Raw genomic sequence first — 21,249 nt, 5'->3', positions numbered from 1 at the left:
GTAATAACAACAGACGGTGTTAACATGCGTTTCCCCAAGCAAGAGGCAGTAATGTATATATCATGTCATACCCAGGAGCAAAATGGAAACAAGCCCCCAGGACTTTTTGGTGTTATACTTTTAGCCCCAATATCTGACTGTACCTCGTGCCGTTTACATTTCTGACCAATAAAGTATTATAAATCAATCAATCAATCAATCAATCAATCTGACATCATTAGGCATGCAGCTAACTATATTTATGACACAGAAATCAAGCTTCCGTCGTTACTGTGGTCTGTGAGATAAGAACAATGCCTGTACCTGTCTGTGTGTTACTGGAGATAACAACCTCCAAAAGGTTTAATGCTGGGGGAACTCATTTTTTCATTTTCATCTGGCTTGCTGCTTTTAAACAACAGCATTAGCTAGCTAGCCAAGCTAGCTATCGTCAACCAACCAACCCAGTGAGTTTACTACTAACAGTCGTGTGGCGAGAGAGTGACCGACGTACATTAGAGACACAGTGGTGCCTTGCTATGTGCTACCGTTCATTAGAACGCATTACACTTTTTTGGAAAACAACGAAATGTCGATCAATTCCCCTGCACGAAACATCCGAATAAAATAATATTGTACGCCCTGATTCTTCCACCGCTGGGCGCGGGTCTATGACGTCAGGTCCAGTGGTGGAAAATGTCATCACAATTTTTACTCAAGTAAAAGTATCTATACTACTGCAACCAATGTAGAAATACTCTGTATTACAAGTCTTGTGGAATTCGAAATTGACTTGAGTAAAAGTAAAAAAAAATATTGGCATTAAAATGTACTAATTCTAAAGTGTATTTGTCTGTCATTCTATGTTATATGAGATTTCTTTTAAAAAAAAAGGGTCCAAAAGATTTTTTTGAGGAATCCTTTTAGTTGACATTATACCAGTACTGCCATGAAACTGTCTGTACCTTTACCTATGCAAACTCTAATAAAGTCGTCAATCAATCAATAATCAATCACGAGTAAAAGTACTCATAATGCAGAATGTCCCATTTAATTCTTTCAAATGTATACATTACAAACTATTGAAAATAGCAGATCTACAAGATACAGATATGTGAGCTTGTAGATTTTTGTAATAATAAACCTACAAAGTAACTACCGGTAGTAACTTAAGTTTTAAAATGATTGTAGTGGAGTAAAGTACAATATTTGCCTCTGAGATGTAGTGGAGTATAAGTAAAAGTACTGGATATTGAAGAAATACTCAAGTACAAATATCTCAAAATTGTACTTAATTACAGTACTTAAGTAAATGTACTAGTTACTTAAATTTCCACCACTGGTCAGGTCTATGACATGCAAATGAGCAGACAATAACCAGAAACCCCCACATAAAGTGCTAGCCGTAGGGAGGGTTCATTTGGTTCCATTTATACACACTCAAGAGTTATGGGGGTCCTTGAATAAAAGAAAGTTTGAGAAACACTCATACATAGCCTATTGTGAAGACAATATGCAAATTGAACTTCAGTAAATGGGTCTTATGATCAAAACATTGCTATGCAAAAAAAACTCGAAAAAATGTTAGGACCCCTGGTGGGACCCCGGACCCCACTGAGAACTAAAGCTCTACTCCACTGTTTCCCAAATAGTGGGTCGGGACCCGTTTGTGGGTCACGGTCCAATTTTTTAGGTCACGGTTCGAGTAAAAATCCCATTTTCTTTATTAAAATAATATATATTTCAAAAGATGTATTTTACACACACACACACACACACACGCGCACACACACACACACACACACACACACTTTTAAAAACAAACAAAAATAAATAAATTCCATAAATTAAAAGAAAATATAATGAAGTCGTGAACATATCCAATCTACAAGCTCTACGGGGCGCAAAGCGATCCATTGTGCGCTTGTAGATCTGCTATTTTCACTAGTTTGGGTCCCAGGCAAACGTCTAATCTCTCTTTTGGGTCTTGTACTGAAAGGTTTGGGAACCACTGTGTCTACTCTATAATGATTACCATCATAACAAAGAGCTACTGTCACTAATAATCACTTACTGCACTGCACCTTCTAATTAGGACCTGGCCTTGGCCAATTTAATGCCCTAGATAAGATTTTAGCAGCTACTCGCTGAAGTAACTGCATGGCTTTATATATTTGACAGTGGGTAAAAAGAAGTATAGCCAGCTAGGATGAGAGGTCCAATAGAGGGTATGCGCAATTGCGCATGCATAAAGTGAATGGCAAATATCGAGTGGCAAAGTGAGTTTAACGTTGTTTAAACAACGTTGAATGCAATCAGATAGGACTTTTCTGTTTGGATGTATGGGCTGACAAGGCCAGAAAGTCGTTTTTTTTGCCACTCAGTAGGCGTTCCCGCATAACTTCCGGGTATGATGATGCCAGATGCTACGCTAGGGTGGATCTTAAATCACCTTTTTTAGATTTTCTTGAGTCTCACCCCCCAATTATGTTCCTATGTACAAAAAACTGCTTTGGTTAAAATTTGGTTGAATTTCAAGCATATTTAGAGGTAGCTCAATCAAGTCAAAGATTGTACATTTTATTGGTCAAAATCGAATTACACTGCAGGCACATTTAAGTTATACATTACACATTATTCTTATACTAAGCACAGAAATTATATTTTTTAAGATTACAAATCTAAACACAAATCTGATGTTTGTCATATATGATGTCAAACCAGAATTAATGTATTGTAGGAAATAGCAAAGCAAAGAATGACAAATTGCTATTTTTCATTTAACGTGCAGAATGACTTGTCTTTATTGCCCACTCTTCAATCATACTCACAACACACAACAAGCACACAGCCCCACTTCCTTGTTTACCCCCAAACCCCCGAAAGTCACTGCAGTATAGTAATTCAGTATTTACTGATCAATTAAAGTTTGTTCACGGCTATCGGGATACTTGTGTCGATGGTTCTGCACAATTTGCAGCAAGTACTGGAGTTGGGACTCATCTTTAGTAATGAGACCACAATATTCTTGTATTAGGGCAACCCCACGCTCTGCATGATCATTGACAACATTCATCGCCTTCACTACAGCCAGAGCTTCTTGGTAGTCCTCCCTGGGCTCCCACTCATCGGGATCAACGTCAAGGAAGTCATCTGGGAGATCCATCATTTTGAAAAGCACCTTGGATTTGGGAGACACAAAATCTTCAATGTTCTTCCTTGTGTAGTGATACGCGGAAGCGGGGATTGAACCCGGGACTCGCCAGTCCAACACACAACCAGTCGTGCTAATAGGGCTGAGCCCGATTAGCAGGGCTGTTGTCGCTGGTTCATGGCTGGTACTAACTGTGGGGGCTACACTCCAAGGTCAACAGTAATTCTCTTCATATGCCCCTGTTCATCATCTTCTTTTCCATCTTTCATGGCTCTAACCATCAGCCTCTTCATTTGCGCACTCACTTGACTGTCAAACAATGCAAGTCCGACGATCTCTGGAGCGGATGTTTCATGGCCAATTCAAACTGACCCACAGGGAAGAAAAAGCATGCATGGATTTGTGCATTTTTGCAGTTTGCATTTATGTAAAGGCATGGATGATGGCAACTGTTGCTGTCAGCGCTCCACTAAATGACTTGCATCCGCTCCAGAGATCGTCGGACTTACATTGTTTGACAGTCAAGTGAGTGCGCAAACGAAGAGCCATGAAGATGGAAATGAAGATGATGAACAGGGGCATATGAAGAGAATTACTGTTGACCTTGGAACAATTGCAAGGAAGAACATTGAAGATTTTGTGTCTCCCAAATCCAAGGTGCTTTTCAAAATGACGGATCTCCCAGATGACATCCTTGACCTTGATCCCGATGAGTGGGAGCCCAGGGAGGACTACTAAGAAGCTCTGGCTGTAGTGAAGACGATGAATGTTGTCAGTGATCATGCAGAGTGTGGGGTTGCCCTAATACAAGAATATTATGGTCTCATTACTAAAGATGAGTCCCAACTCCAGTACTTTTGTGCAGAATTGTGCAGAACCATCGGCACAAGTATCCCGATAGCCGTAAACAAACTTTAATTGATCAGTAACTACTGAATTACTATACTGCAGTGACTTTCGGGGGTTTTGGAGGTAAACAAGGAAGTGGGGCTGTGTGCTGTGAATATGATTGAAGAGTGGGTAATAAAGACATGTCATTCTGCACGTTAAATGAAAAATAGCAATTTGTCATTCTTTGCTTTGCTATTTCCTACTATACATTAATTCTGGTTTGACATATGACAAACATGTAATCAGATTTGTGTTTAGATTTGTAAGCTTAAAAATATAATTTCTGTGCTTAGTATAAGAATAATGTGTAATGTATAACTTAAATGTGCCTGCAGTGCAATTCGATTTTGACCATAAAATGTACAATCTTTGACTTGATTGAGCTACCTCTAAATATGCTTGAAATTCAACCACATTTTAACCAAAGCAGTTTTTTGTACATAGGAACATAATTGGGGGGTGAGACTCAAGAAAATCAAAAAAAGGTGATTTAAGATCCACCCTTCTACGCGCATACTCTCCATTTGGCAGCCTGCAATGTGATATTATGACGCTGTTCATCTACACATCTGTTCTTTCCACACATCGTAATAACAAACAGTAGAAAGGAAAACTAATGTCACAAAGTTAAGCCCATGAGAAGCATCTTTTTTTTAATGTCCTAAAAGCATCAAAATTTTATTACAAAATAAGTCTTGATGTATTACAATTCCATGTACAAATTCCGGAAATGTACTTGGATGTATGGGCTAACAAGGCCAGAAAGTAGTTTTTTTGCCACTCATTAGGCGTTCCCGCATAACTTCCGGGTATGATGATGATGCCACGCGCATACTCTCTATTTGGCGGCCTGCAATGTGATATTATGACACTGTTCATCTACACATCTGTTCTTTCCAAACATCGTAACAAACAGTAGAAAGGAAAACTAATGTCACAAAGTTAAGCCCATGAGAAGCATGATTCTTTTTTATTGTGTCCTAAAAGCATCAAAATTTGATTACAAAATAAGTCTTGATGCATTACAATTCCATGTACAATTCCAGGAATGTACTCTAGCCCATGTATGAATGTTGTCTGTTCCTTCACATTATCTCCACAACATCCATGCGATCAACTTTAAAACTGCCCTTGGCTTGTACACTTGTTATTCTACAATATAACCTCATGAATCCTAGCTTCCATGGTTAAATTGACAGCTGCTGCAACTTAATCTTGTTCTTTTTTTTTTAATCTTTTTGTCACCAGTATCCTCCCATAAAGTGGAAAAAAGAGGCAAGTAGACAAAATGACTACAGGGTGTGGAACTCTGTCTGACTGAAGATAAGTGAATGAGGTGGGGAGAGGCAAACACGTCCACTTAGGAGACAACTTACAGTACATGAGCGGTCACACCGAAGTTTAATTCTATCTATGAGGGCGGATTCTGCCAGTGCTTTTCAATGGGAATGGAGTGGCTTGCTATTCGCAGATTCCTGCAAAAATACAGTTTCCATTGAAAAGCATTAGCAGAATCCGCCCTCAAGGTAGATTAATATTTTGGTGTGACCGTACCCTTATTGTACATTGTTTGTTTTTAAATGTCTCTGTGAATTGAATACACACAGAACCTCAATGGGAATAAGCCCTAGACGTATATCTTTTTAGCATTCTTTGGATAAATCTGATAAATCTGTGCCACCATGGCTTTTTTTGCAAACTGTTAATAAAGTATTCAATCAAACAAAATCAATCAAAACCTGGTGTATGATTGTGTACCATTTCACATCTAGACAGGATCGGACACAAATTTTGACCCGATGGTACAGATTCAATGTATCCCCTGAGCAAGCAGGCAGGCTCTATTAGCTCAATGACTCAAACAGCACTTTCAAATCCGGGGTAGAAGAGGAAAGTTACATAGTGCGGCTTTAAAGGAGTAGTTCTCCCTTGAATTCATGGAGATTTATTTATTTTTCTCGCATTCCTGAGCCAATAATTTGTCATCATGCCTGTTTCAGACAAATAACAACAAATTGAAAGTTTTGAAACTTATCCATTCTTTTCAAAATTGTTCTGGCAAATATTCACACTGTTCCTTCCCATGTGGGAGGGAAGGATCACAAGTTTTTGTTCAGTTCTTCTCAGTGACATTCTCCAAGCACTTCAAGGCTTGTAGGTGCTGAGTCAATTCCTGAGGCAGTCCCAGTTCTGCCACTAAATCTACACAGCGTTGAAGTAGCTGCTCCCACATTATTTCCCCCGAGTGGGAACAGCCTGAATGCATCTTCTGTGGCTTTTCTGGAAACTCCAGGTCCATGTTGTTTTCACTGTCCCCCTTGCAGCAGTCTGCCTCCCCACACCCCCCCTCTCCCTTGCAGCATGCACTTCCCCCGTCCACCTCCAGAGTCTGCATGTTTTCCGCGACGTCGCTCACGCTGGGTGGCGGGCTCTCGTAAGCCTTTCTCATTCCCTCGGCGATGAGAGCCTCGCGTTGCTCGACCCGCTGGAGCAGTTCGGTCACGGCGGCCGGGGCGGGCGTTTCTGGATGCTGGAACTGGTACCAGCACTGTATAGCACTGGACATGTCACATACACACAAAGGTACAACAGTTTCAGATACAATGGGAGAGAGAGAGGGAGAAGCCACTGGGGCAGTGTTGCCACGTCTGCTTATTATAAGCGACTTTGTGCTTGTTTTTCTGTAAAGTCGCTTGTAAATATTGGTAGTAGTTGCTTATTTGGGCTTGCTTCCTAAATGTTGTTTAAACCAGTGGTTCAAGAATTTTCATGTCAAGGACCCGCTAGTCTCGAGTAGCCAGACAACTATTCCACAATCTCTGTATGCTAAATAGTCTGGAACGACAGCTCCTGACTAACGGTGAGTAACGGAAGCGGGCATTTCCGATCATGAAAATATATTTTAAAATGTCATTTCTGCTAAGCAGCAAGCTAAATATGCTCAGATGATTTTTATTTAGATTAGAATAAATGTGCACGATGTTAAAAACTAAATGGAGGTGGTGAGGAGGCTTCACTTCCGCTTTATCCGAATACTCATTATAAGATCTCCGTCGCCCCAGACTGTATGACGGCCGGAGCATTTGCAAATCGCGGGAGTCAACAGTCTGGCCACGCGAGACTAAGGAACGGCAGAATGGCACAGAATAATTTGTATTTTGTGGCCACGGACCACCATACAAGATTTGTGTTGTTTGTTCACATAAAATATTTTTTTCCTTGAAAATAGCAGATCTACGAGCTTGTAGATCGGCCTATATGGCCTATGCATATACTGTAGGTTTAAACTTTAAACCTAGGCATAGGCATTTAAAAAGACGATTTAAAGTGTGGCCTAGTCGCTTCTTTTAGGCTTGTTTTCATAGACCTGGTTGCTTATATCTCTCGTGAAATCTGGCAACACTGCCTGTCATGCGGAACAGAACACAGGGAGAGAGAGCTAGCACAAACAAGAGGCTCACGACCATTCTGTACAAAGAAGGGCAACAAACACAACGACATTCTGACAGCTTAAAAAGTGTATATTTGCATGTTATGAAACTAACAGCAAAATGTCAATAACAAAGCACTAAAAAGCACATCAGCAATAAAAAAACACAGATCCAAGTTACCTTAAAATCCCTTTGAGACGCCCCACAGCAACGGTCTTTCTCGCTCCCTCTCTGTAACCGAGGTTGAAGCCTTCTTGAAGTGAAGATTCTTTTGCACAATCAATGCCGTCTACATAACCATCCTGGAGAGAAAAACATGTTTGTTTGTTATTTGCACACACAATGAAAGATACAGACAAAAAGAAACATATTTTGGAATGTACAGGAGACATATGAAATAGCCTGGGGCCAGCTTTTATACTAATGCAGCTAACTAGTAACTCCTTGTTTTAACCATAGGTTTTAACATGTGTGTGGATGATGTCTAGCTCCAGCTAGGCTACCTATGAAACCCTATTGGGCTTATACGAAGAAGACCTACCCTAGAAAAAGAGAAGATAAATTAAATCAGTTTAACCTGTAGGAGAAAAGAATTAAGTTAAGACACGTTAAAATAGCTAAAATAAAATAAAAACAAAGAGTTAGACAAACACTCCAATTATTGATGTTTTTTGATAGGATGCTTTTTAAGTCCTGTTTTTAAATTAAATTAAAATAGATGTATATTATCTTTTCAGGTGTCCTGGCAAAGTTGTTCCAGAGGCATATATGGGTATCTAACTGTAGATTGGCCTTGTGTAGTCCTAAAGAAAAACGTAAAGTAATGTAAAGTAGTATACATGATGTGTAAACATGCTTGCCTTGCACGATTCATCGTTATTATCAGACTTCTTGTTTGTTTGTGCCCACATGATTGGATATACAGGTTTTGGGTAGCAATTTGTAGCAATACAATACCTTAATTGTGAAATGTTCAGGCATGTTCTAATCATTCGTTTTTTAACACGTTGGACATATAGGTCACAGTTATTATATAATCGTCTAATCACAGTTATTTGACATAATTATTGTCATAATCGTCATAATAGTTTCCATGTTGAAAAATGTTCATATATTTTCAAAATAGTGGAAATAGCAGATCTACAAGCTCACAAGGCGTCGATTCCACTATCGATATTGTATGATAGGCTATATGTTATTATGTTAGTCATTTCTTAAATTCTTTGTGTGTCATATCTGCCATGAGCAACTTCAAAGCCTAAAAGCCAAAGAGAAATGTAATTGTCAACGACAAAAACACAATCAAATCGTTAATCGCAATTATTTGAGACAATTCATCGTCCTGTAAAATGTCATAATAATCGTGACAGCCCTAGTTGGTCATCGACGTTCCCCACATTTGATTGATTGAAGACTTTATTAGAAGTTTGCATAGGAAAAGGTACAGTTTCATGATTTGACGGTACAGTTCACTGGTACAAGGTCTACTAAAAGGAGATCCTAGAAAAGACTAAGCTTATTTCCACAGGAAACCATCTAAGTATCTCATATAACATTGCATGACAGACGAATAGAACACAGTACTATGCAGTAGATATGTAAAGATTCGCCTCTATATTTAGCGTTGTAACGGTTGTTAGTTACCGTACATATTTAGCTTTGTAACGTTTGACACACAGTGTTATTTACCTTGACGCGCTTCTTCATGTTAGACCTCCATTCTTTGCCTGCCAAACTCAGGTCATTGGCGTCTTCGTCGAAGACGTCTTCCCCGTTAAATGAAAGAGACTTAATCCAGGACATCGTGGACGTTTTAATGGTGACCTATAACACGATTCTGTTCTTTGAAAACGCGTTTTAAACCAGTTTTAGAGACGGTTTTCAACCAAGCTCGGCAATATCTCGTGGTTGCCTGAAAGCGGGTGACGTCATCATCGTGCGCGAGGTTTTTAAGATGGGATTTATGGCTATTTGAAGTGAGCCGGATCTCTCCCTGCTAGAAAAACCAGCACAAGACCAGCAGTAAGACCAGCACCAGCACAAACCAGCACATGTTGTGTTTTACTGCTGGTCTGTGCTGGTGCTGGTCTGTGCTGACCAGCAATAAGACCAGCACCAGCACAAACCAGCACATGTTGTGTTTTACTGCTGGTCTGTGCTGGTGCTGGTCTAGGTTTAGCTGGTCTAATTTGCTCTTTGCTCTGGTGCTTGAGTCCTGTTCTGATGCTCTGCTCCATGGGTATTTGACCATATTAGATTGTGACATTATTTTTGACATTGTGAGTGGAATTCGAACTTACTACCTCTGGTGCTTCAGTCCTGCACTCATCCTCTGCGCCACTGGAACCTGTTAGTTAAAATGGGTGTTTGTCCCTATTTGTATATGACCAGCTTAGACCAGCACAGACCAGCACCAGCACAGACCAGCACCAGCACAGACCAGCAGTAAAACACAACATGTGCTGGTTTGTGCTGGTGCTGGTCTGTGCTGGTGCTGGTCTGTGCTGGTCTATGCTGGTTCATGCTGGTCTGTGCTGGTGCTGGTCTATGCTGGACCAGCACCAGCACAGACCAGCAGTAAAACACAGCATGTGCTGGTTTGTGCTGGTGCTGGTCTGTGCTGGTCTATGCTGGTTCATGCTGGTCTGTGCTGGTGCTGGTCTATGCTGGTTCATGCTGGTCTGTGCTGGTGGACCAGCATGGGACCAGCACAGACCAGCATAGACCAGCACCAGCACAGACCAGCATGAACCAGCATAAACCAGCACAGACCAGCATGAAAATTGTGCTGGTCTGTGCTGGTTTTTCTAGCAGGGCTGGGATCCGTTCCTCTCAAAGAACCGTTCAAAAGACTAATTTTACCCACTAAGCACGCCGTCTAAAAGTGGTCTAATAGTGGTATAGATTTGAACGTTTTTTTGTCGTCTAAACTTAGACTAGACGACTAATAGACGTCTAATAGTCGTCTAAATATAGACGGTCTGCATTTAGACGACTATTAGACTTCTTAAGTTTAGACAACAAAAAAACTTTCAAATCTATACCACTATTAGACCACTTTTAGACGGCGTGCTTAGTGGTACTAGTTACTTTAGATTTTGATTATAATTACAAATCACTTCAACCCTATACATTTTGGCCATTCGAAAATAGTACATCTACAAGCTCACAATGCGTCGCGACTTGCAACGCATAAAATATTCATTGGAAAACTTGTGAAATGGGATATTTTGCATAGGCCTATGAGTACTTTCTACTATGATACCAATACTTTTGTACTTTTACTCAAGTACATTTGAATTCCAAACTTTTTGAGGCAGAGTATTTCTACATTGCAGTATTTATACTTTTACATAAGTAAAGAATGTTTGTACTTTTTCCACAACTGTTAATTTAGAAAGGAATTCACGGCTCCCTACTGCGAACCGGATCCCATCATTCATTTCAACGAGCCGTTCAAAAGACTCGATTCGTTCGCGAACGTCCCATCTCTGGAGCTTTTCTGTTTTCTTCTGTGGTAAAGCCCAGCCAAGCCAGGCTAACTAAATACTGCCACCCAGTGGTTTGATTGATTGATTGAAGACTTTATTAGAAGTTTGCATAGGAAAAGGTACAGTTTCATGACGGTACAGTTCACTTTACTAAAAGGAGATCCATGAAAAGACTAAGCTTATTTCCACAGGAAACCATTTAAGTATCTCATAACATTATAACATTGGTGGCAGCAATCATGTAGAAAGTCCGGAATTCAAAATATAGACTTGAGTTTTGATTGATTGATTGAAGGTGTGTCAGGCACATTCGCCTAAAACATATTCGCCTTTTGGTCCTTTCGCCTGGCATTTTCGCCGAGGAGAGTCTATCACCACCGTTGAAGATTGAAGAGCCAGTGGCTACGTCATTGTAGTCCTTAGCGGCCATTTCTTGGGTCAAAACACAGGTGTTTCAATTGTTTGATTGCATAGAACTAATGCGATAGTCTAATCAGAACACCTGTGTAAGGCTGTGTTTACCCAAGAAATGGCCGCTCTTAGAACTACATTTGGCACACCCTATACCCTCAAATCTGCTGTCAGACTGTCCATGTGCATATTATTCCTTTGTCATTTAATTATTATTCTATAGTGACTGTGACAGTGCCAGTGGTGTTACCTGTCAAATTGCATAGGAAAAGGTACAGTTAGTTTCATGACGGTACAGTTCACTGGTACAAGGTCTACTAAAAGGAGATCCTAGAAAAGCACTTAATGGCATCAAAATCTAGTTAAATTACCAAAAGTAAAAGTACTCATTGTGCAGAATGTGCCATTTCAATGCTCACTGTGAGCTCTTGTAGATCTATTTTCAAATGGAGGAAATGTTAATGTATGTTTTGTAATAACAATCAATCTACAAAGTAGGCTAACTAGTAACTGAAGTTTTCAAATAATTGTAATGGAGTAAAAGTAGATTTGCCTCTGAGATGTAGACGTAAAAGTATTGGAAATTGGAAATAGGCGTGAAGTACAACAAATACCTCAAAATTGCAAGAACAGTAGGCTACTTAAGTAAATGTACCTGCAGAGGGTGCTATAACCCTTATAGAAAACGTCATGCCAAAAGCATCACTATCAACCTGTCTATGTGGTTTTGTGGTTTACAACCTTTTTCATATCAAGGTACATTATTTATTCAGCATTTGAGCAGCAGACCACCACATTTGATGACATTTAGAACCAAAACGTAAAATATTTTGTTGTTGTTGGATAAGATTTTGTCCACAATTTGGTGCTGTATTGATGTTGGTACCATATTAACAGGCAAACGTTGATCAAAATAACAGTTCTTCTACATTCTCTAATTGTGTCTTCTTGTAAATTGAGCAATGTAGGTGTTTAACAATAATTTAACTCTTGGGTCTATTTGGTTTCATTTTACACTCTCAAGAGTTGTCTCAATTTGGTTATCAACTCTCCATCATTTAGCTGGGGACCACCTGGAACCCCCTCAAGGACCACTGGTGGTCCCCGGACCACCGGTTGAAAACCATTTGCAATAATGTTCTGCTGCCTGCAATATTTCTAACAGTGCATGTGAAAATACACTGCTTGAACTTGAACTGACTTTGAATCCCAAGTTAACTTTTGTCATGATTGTGCATCTATTTGTATCAACCCGTTAACATTTTTGACCCCTCAATCTATACTTTTTTATTTTTCTAAAAGGAAATGGCATATAAGCAAGATATAGCCTATTTGATCAGTTTAAGTTACTTGTGCACCATCAATTAATAAATGTACAAATACTGACTTGATGGTCAATTCAATGTATCCCCCGAGCAAGCAGGCAGGCTCTATTAGCCCAATGGTAAAAAAAACAATCTGCACTTCAAAATCAGGGTTCAAATCTGGGGTAGTAGAAGAGGAAAGTTATAGTGCAGATGCAGCGTGCACAGAGTGCCACGCTGCGAGCTTGTAAATCTGCTATTTTTTAAAGTGTGTGCACTTTGTGTGCAAATCTTTGAATTTATGTATTTTTTAAGCGAACAACTCAAATTTTGTTTCTGGGGGTCCCTCGGCTGGAACGAAATATTTTGAGATGAGGGTCCGTGGCCAAATACATATCATTTTGGGGGTCCTTCACATGAAAAAGTTTGAGCACCACTGACATAGAAAAACAGGTTTAAAAAAAAAACACATTTTCAATATTTTTCAAAAATAGCAGATCGCACTGTGTGCTTGTATAGCTGCTATTTTTCAATAGTTAAAGAACAAAATAATGCGTAATAATGTGTTCCCAGTCTAAATGGGTTAAACCCCCTCCCCTATGAAGAACATTCATGGGGGGCCCGCAGTGAATCCTTGTACCCAGGGCCCAGAATTTCGTTTCGACACCCCTGGCCTGCATGCAAGGCAAGTTTATTGGTATTGCCCATTCCAATAGCTAGAGCCTGCCTGCTTTGCTCGGAGGATAAATTGAATCATCAAAATTTGTGTCAGATCCTGTGTCTAGGTGAGACATGGCCTTTGACACAATCTAAATGTCTCAATAAAAGAGCCAGGGAGACACAATACAACCACATACCGGTAAGATATATTGTATTAACATACCGTACTCAAAAAATACATTTTATTCATTCAGAAAAGGTGTAGTGCCACTTGAAATGTAAAAGAACTGAGAGTTGTACGTGTCAGACTTTAAGTTTTTTGGGAGTTGGTTCCAGATATGCAGTGCATACAAACCCAGCTGAATCCTTCTTGTCTTTAGTTGTTTAGTTGTGATTCTGTGTTCAGAAAGCAGACTTAGTCCCAGATGACCTGAGAGGCCATGGCGTTTTCAATGCTTTTCTGCCCAAAGACCCCTTAGCTGAGAGAGATGAACCCAGGACGGGACCCCCACTACATGTTGTATAAAATTGTGTTGCAGGTAAAAAAAAAGATATACAAAAGATGCATTTTCAGACAGTTAACCACTTAAAGACTCAAACTTGTACTTGGTCTGCTCTTCCCTCCACCCTACACCAAACCTCTAGCAGAGAATAGCCGATCTACAAGCTCACAGTGCTTCACACGCAGCGTGAGGCAGTGTGAGCTTGTAGATCTTTAAAGAAACACAGTCTGTTGAAGATGAACGCATGAGTTTTTCCAAATCTTACTGAGACATAATGTGAAACATTGTGTGTCGGTTTATGTTACTGCAGCAAATTGAACATCCTTCCAAATGTTTAGTTGAAAACGAATGAGCTGTTTTTACAATTTCCTGTTTTTCCAAACAGGGAAATGTCATCCTTCATGTCAAACACATGACCCCATTCATCAGCAATGCATTCCACCTCCTCTTTCCTCACCGGTAAGAGAAAAAAGGAAAACAGTTTATTTTCAGATTTCTCATTCCGCACGCCACGTTTTATGGAAAACACAGGAGACCTGTAACTGTAGAAATGACGGGCAAATGCATTTCACCTGGGTTAGAATGCATTTGCAGGAGCTGGACAACAATGGCCTTGAGAATACTCGCTGTGGCCACAGTGGAGTTGTCTGAGCTCTAGGAAATGGAGTCGGGAGGCCCCTCTGCCTCATTCACTGCAACCACACCTTCAGCCCCACCACCCCCCCACCCCTTGTTCAGAGAGCGAAAACAAACCCAACCAGGGCCAAAAGCCTGACACATTTCCATCCAATTTCCACTGCAGAAACGTGTTCATTTTCGGCCTAATGGCATGTCATTTTAGCCGGAGCCTTTGGTCAAGAATTAATCCTGGAATCAAAACAGATTTTCCGGGGAGCAATCTTCCATCAAGTATTGATTTTTTTACACTCACAGAGCCTGTACTCCCTAATTTAACCTGACAGCCAGCAGCACAATGGACTGGGAGCACCTTGGTATCTCAAAGGGAACCGTCTCTCTCTCTCTCTCTCTCTCTCTCTCTCTCTCTCTCTCTCTCTGTCTGTCTGTCTGTCTGTCTGTCTGTCTGTCTGTCTGTCTGTCTGTCTGTCTCTCTCTCTCTCTCTCTCTCTCTCTCTCTCTCTCTCTCTCTCTCTCTCTCTCTCTCTCTCTCTCTCTCTTTCTCACTCTCTCTCTCTCTCTCTCTCTCGTCTCTCGCTCCCCTGACCCTCCTCCATGAAGTTAGAGAGAAATAAATATGGAGAAGAAAGAGAGACTGGACACGACGAAACAAAGAGTATTGGTTGCAGAAAACAAGACACAAAGCTTCCACCCCTGGTGTGTTTTACCTCTTACTTACTTATTATCCACATTATGCTGGCTGGCGCATAGGGCAACAATTGTCTTTGGCCATCTTCTTTATGGTCCCCAAGCTCTGAAGCTCTATCGGCATACACCCTCAATTGTACGGTGGTGTTGCTGACAGAGAATAACAGATTTTCGGTGAGCAACACTGACGTAAAACTAAGTAGTTGTATAGCAGAGGTTGGCAACCTTTTGAAGTGCAATGTTTAAAATGTCTTGATAGACAGTGTGCCATATCAATATTAAGTTTAATAAAAATAAAAATAAAATCCAAGAGATTGTGGCTCTCAATATACAACATACATTTTCTTTCACATCAGGACATTGTAATGATCATTAGACTCAGAGTAATAACCTCCACATAATCTCTCAATTCAGAGTTCACAGTTTGTATACCTGGACACATCATATTTTATTGACTCTGCTTTGTCTGCTTGAAGGAAATCCTTTCTCTCACACTTATGCCAGTACAGTGACTGTGCCTAAGGTTCCCCCCAATGTATAGGATTTACTTCTTTAAGAGAGTCTCTCTCTCTCTCTCTCTCTCTCTCTCTCTCTCTCTCTCTCTCTCTCTCTCTCTCTCTCTCTCTCTCGTCTTGACTATACACAGACATCTTATCAGAAAAAACATCAACATCAGCGAATCACAGGGCTGGCTATTAAAGGCATCGTAGCCTTCAGAGCCAGAGGAGTTGCACTCTGCCAAAGGGCTTTCAAAGTACACAGCTCGGGTTCAAATCCACAGTGGTGCATCCGGCTTTGTCGAGTGTCTACACATAAACACAATTGGCCCATGTTCATAGGAGGGAAGACAGGCGGGGTCGGGGAGGGTGATAATTGTCACTTCATGTATTCCTGCGGGCTGGGGGGCACCTGTCAGCAGGTGTGTAGGTGAGTCAGTAGGATACAACAGCAGAGACAACACAGAAATATGTGGGGGGTTGGTATAATGACTAAATTGGGGAGAAAATTGGTAAAAAGAAAAAGAAAAAAAGTATACCACTCAAAATGTCTCTTGCTCTGTGAAACACAAAAAAACAGTTTTCTGCTTGCTCTCTTTTGCAACAACACGTATGTTGCATTTTTTTTTGAATAATATGTTTATTAAATCTTAAACACACAATATGTAGACAACAACAAAACTATACAAGAAAAAGAAAAAAAGACAACAACAACAAAAAAATAATAATCATAACAAGCTCAGGCAATAACATGTAGAATGGAAAAATGAATACATGAAGAGCGAAGCAATCAGTCCCCAGCCCCCCCACGACCCCCTCAGAGTGGAGAGGGCAGGCACCCGACCCAGATCAGAACTAGATTCACTGAGCACAGTTCAGCATCAGTCGAGAAACATCAAGACAAGAAAAACAGTAACAGATAGAAGTCAAGGCCGACAGGGGAACCCTTTAAGCACAGCAGCAGACAACGTGGGCCCAATGAATCTTAAGTAGGGGTCCCAGATTACGTATGTTGCATTTTGTTGACAATGATAGAGATGCTACCGGTATATTGGGACCTGTCCAGTCCAGAACGGTACAGTATAGGGGTCTGGGACAATGACACAATAAACCCTTTTGTAAATCCCGCCCCATTCTGCCCTGTTACTATGATGGGACATTAACCCTGGGCAGATTGTTTTTATAGTGGAAGTGGATGGGATTTTTTTTTCCCTTCATAGCCTCATTACAGCTATATAAAGTACCAAAGGAAAAACACCTAGGTGATATTAATAAAAAGGAAAGACAAAGGTACAGTAGTTACATTGCAAAACAGGGGGTTTACCCGAAAATATATGTTTTAATTTGTTTAATCCCAGTGGGACAGAATCCTCTTTGCAGATTCTTTTATAGTGGTAGTGGATGGGATTTTTTTCCCCTTCATAGCCTCATTACAGCTATATAAAGTACCACAAAAAACACATCTACGTGATATTAATAAAAAGGGAAGAAAAAGGTACAGTAATTACATAGCAAAACAGTAGTTTTCCCCCGAAAAATAAATGTTTTAATTAGTTTAATCCTCTGGATCAGAGATAGAAAGAGAAGCGCATTGCATCTTGGGTACTAGGAAGAGGACAGAGAGAATGTTTCTCCTCACATAATAGGCTGGCTTTTCGTAATTCTGCCCATTTAAATTATATGTACCCAATCGTGACTCTTAGACCATTGATAAGGTACATGTGAACTAGTTTGTTGAAGCTTATTCGTTATGATGAGCGAGATCGCTTGACGCTTGCCGTCGCTATCACCGTACCGGCCGATCTCCGTGTCGCGCACTGCGGACAGTTGTTGAAAGCCACATTCAATATTCTCCACTGCACAAACTCCACCCCCGATAGCAAAAAGTGAATGTTTTTTTCTGGTTGGCCAGTCAGGGAGTCTCAGGGACCAATCAGAAGGCTGACAAACGGTCTATTGTACCACGAGAAACCTTGGGAAAACACCAACAGAGAGCTGTCCCAGAGTGCCTTCTGTGTGGAGTTACATTTCAAGCACAAATGTGGGTACTGAAGCAGTTTGGCACAGGAGTAATGTAGTCTTTGGAATTCCTTAAACTGTACCAGTTGGTGCCTGGAGTTTATAGAGAAAAATGCCAGCAGCATTTGTCACTAATTATGATAGCAAAATCTTTTCCCCAGGCAGGCAACTTTGTCAAAAGTTTAGAAAAGGGTCTCACCTCACCTATTAACCTCACTTTTCCTGCATACACACTGTGTGCATATATACTGAATAATTCATGGAGACTGTAGTGTCTTTATAATGGCAAATAATATTCACATGATCTTCATGACAGCACAAATACATACAGTAATGTATTAATTGATTAACCACTTAAACCCCAGCATCCGTAGCTATTGTGGGAAAGTAAGGCATTAAGACTAAAAGGATAACATGTCCTGACTTGTTTCCATTGTGGTCCTATGTATTGTGTGTTGTGTGAGCTTGTGGGCTTGTCGATCGGCTATTTCCAGCGAAAGCTTTGAGCTTTCCCCACAATAACGGAAAACAGAAAAAAAAACCTGATATAGAGCCCTCAGGGACTCCGTTCAGCCATAGATATGGAGTTTAAATGGTTAACAAACCATAAAATTAACCTGATGCTCATACAATAATGATTTAGAAGAAAAGAGGCAGGTCAAGTCCTTTTTTCTATCAGTCTATATATAGGGAAAACTAAAGATGTTGATACAAAATACAATGCTCCTCTGTATTGTTTTACTAAAGTAAAAGTATCAATACCACAAAAGGTAGAAATACTTATAATGTTACATGTGAAAGTCCGATGTTAAAAATGTACTCGAGTAAGAGAGTGCCCAAGTATTGGCATTAAAATAGAATTAAAGGACGACTTCACCCATTTTCAACCTGTCTTCATATTGGTCCTTGCTAATGCTCATGAGCATTAGTGAGGACTAATTATATGAAGAAAATTAAGAAAATTGGCGAAGTCGTCCTTTAAAGTACCAAAAGGATATACTCATTATGCAGTATGTCCTATCTCACTATTACTTTGTGTATAACAATCTTTTGAAAATAGCAAATCTACAAGCTCACAAAGCAACGTGTTGTGAGCTTGTAGATCTGCTATTTTCATATAGGGTTGAAGTGGAACGTTTTCAAACTGTAGTGTGGTGTGAAAAGTACAATGTTTGCCTCTGAGATGTAGTGGAGTAGAAGTATTGAAATGGAGTAGAAGTATTGAAAATTGAAAATACTCCAGTAAAGTAAAGATCACCTCGAAATTGTAGCCTACAGTACTTGGGTAAATGTACTAAGTTACTTTCCACCACTGGTTGGGGGGTCATTCCTATGGTGCCATGTTCCTGTTATGGTTAGTGTAAGGTTTGGAGCCCAGCTCAGCTGAACACTGATTCTGTAGGAGACAGAGACATCACAAAGTTAGAGAACAGCAGGCTGGTAGGAAAGTTAAATGGACTTACGGTCAGTCAGACAGCCATCTCCATTAAGGACCGGACTATTAACTCTTCTGCCCACAAATACCTCACATTGACTGTGTGTGACATTTGCTAATAACGGGGCAACAAAAAGAATGGGAGAGAGAAGTTGTTGAACAGCAAAAGCAAAAGGAGGATCATATGCATGGACAACTTGAATTGCATGATGTGTGGATTGATAATTGCACCCCCAGAGGCATCTAGGTGTGCAGCCCGGAGCAACAAAGTGGGGATACACTCACTATAGTGGGCTTCACAGTCAGTCAGTGTGTACCAACGTCTCAACCTTGAGCAGGAAGTGGAAACAAGAAGGTGGAGGTGGTTGAGGGATACACACCCGACAGCTCATTTACGCAGAACATCAGCCTTCACTGCACATTGTCGGAAAGATAAGGACAGCGAATGCTTCATGGCTGATGGGAAACAAAGGCAGCAATTTAAAACCATCTGCATCCAACACAATGCATTCACTCTCCCTCCACCTTCCCCTCTCGCTGACTGTGTCCTGACTGATATTGAAACATAATCCATTTTGGAGCTCCCGACATGTCATAATATATCTATACGGCCCCCGTTTCCCTTTCAGGACAATTTCAGGTGGTTGCAGGTCGAACAGGAATGTTTTTATTTCTTCAACAAGTCAGACAGTTGGCAAAACAAGAGTGTACTTCTTTCAGGGAAAAAGGACATACAGACAGACAGAAGAACAGGCAGAGAGAAGGTGGCAGAACTGTGGGTACATATTAGAGGGACGAAAGCATGAAACATACTGTACACAGAGTGTGTGTATATACAGGCATATATACTGTAGTGTACATACACACTGTGCATACATACCTACATACATACATACATACATACATACATACATACATACATACATACATACATACCGGTACATACCGGTACATACATACATACATACATACATACATACATACATACATACATACATATTCTTTCCAATGTTCTATGCATATTATCATGAACAATGAAGTTGTCATTTATCAAAAGTACAATATCTAACATTGAGTCAGAAGTATCCAAAAAAAAAAAAAAACCCTAATATAGAGCCTGCTTGCTCGGGGGATAAATTGAATCTTGAATGTGTGACCGATCCTGTGTCTAGGTGAGACATGACCCTTTTAACATACTCTACCATACAGATTGGACAAAAATACATTTGATTCATTAAAACGATTACATGGCGCCGCTTTAAGTACAGTGCTCAATTCTTTGTTACTGTCCGCCACTGTTTGTGGCTACGGTGTTGTAATACTGTTGTATTGTCATAAAAAAAGGATACATATACAACTTTTTGCATCTACCAACACTTTCAGATGCTGACAAACAGACTTGGGTCAGGCGCTGCATCTGACAATTACATTGTTAATAGAACCATGGAGATATAAAACAAAAGAATAACAAATAATGCACACCCCGTATATAACGTAGCACCCATCAGCACTCAAAAACACGTTCAGTATTTTTGAAATAAAGAACGGGGGGGGCTAGGGGCTGAAAGGAAGAAGAAAAGACATTTCCAACATCAGTTCTCAGTCTAATGTTAATAATTTATGTTGCCTGTGCTTTTTATGATTATTATTTATTTATTTACTAGCCTACTGTCTTTTTCAGCAGGCAGTCAGTTTTTCAAAGGCATCGCGGATGAGGCAGCTGTTTCAAAAACTTTGGAGCTTGAGTTTATCAAAAGGCTTTCACCCAAGAATGATCCTTTCTTTTTTCCCCGCACTCTCTTCTCCTTGTCTTGTTATTGTTATTTGTGCAAGGCAAATACTGTACATGAAACATTGATGTGAAATAACCCTGATGATATACATTGTTGTCTACTGACCGTGTTGCAATTGAAATGAATTGTGAGTAACCCCGGATAGTTGGTACAAAGCTTCTAAAACTTGTACACACCAATGTAGTGGTTGTACATTGGTGTGAAGGTCACTGTGGTATAGCTACTGTACTACTTTCATAAATGAATAACAGAGATTAATCAAAGTGAGAGAAAGAGAGAAAAACTAATCTTTTCTCTGTCACCTCTGCCACCTATATATCTTCGCTGTCGGGAGAAACCAAAAAACTCAAATTTTTTA

At 40.2% G+C, this 21,249-nt stretch overlaps 1 protein-coding gene across 1 annotated transcript; it reads right to left on the bottom strand.

The window, feature by feature from the left end:
- Positions 1–6,137: 6,137 nt before the first annotated feature.
- Positions 6,138–19,490, bottom strand: otulina (OTU deubiquitinase with linear linkage specificity a; the record flags this gene model as incomplete). The annotated part of the gene is made up of 4 exons (XM_080751783.1): positions 6,138–6,582; positions 7,636–7,757; positions 9,145–9,279; positions 19,416–19,490. 4 exons carry the CDS (start codon positions 19,488–19,490, stop codon positions 6,138–6,140), a joined length of 777 nt encoding a protein of 258 aa, XP_080607909.1.
- Between the last annotated feature and the right edge of the window lie 1,759 nt (positions 19,491–21,249).

This window comes from Nannobrachium achirus (genome assembly GCF_963921795.1).
Source record: "Nannobrachium achirus genome assembly, chromosome: 21".
Taxonomy (NCBI): domain Eukaryota; kingdom Metazoa; phylum Chordata; class Actinopteri; order Myctophiformes; family Myctophidae; genus Nannobrachium; species Nannobrachium achirus.
The sequence above is the reverse complement of the archived record's forward strand: the minus strand, read 5'-3'. Positions and strand labels throughout refer to the sequence as shown.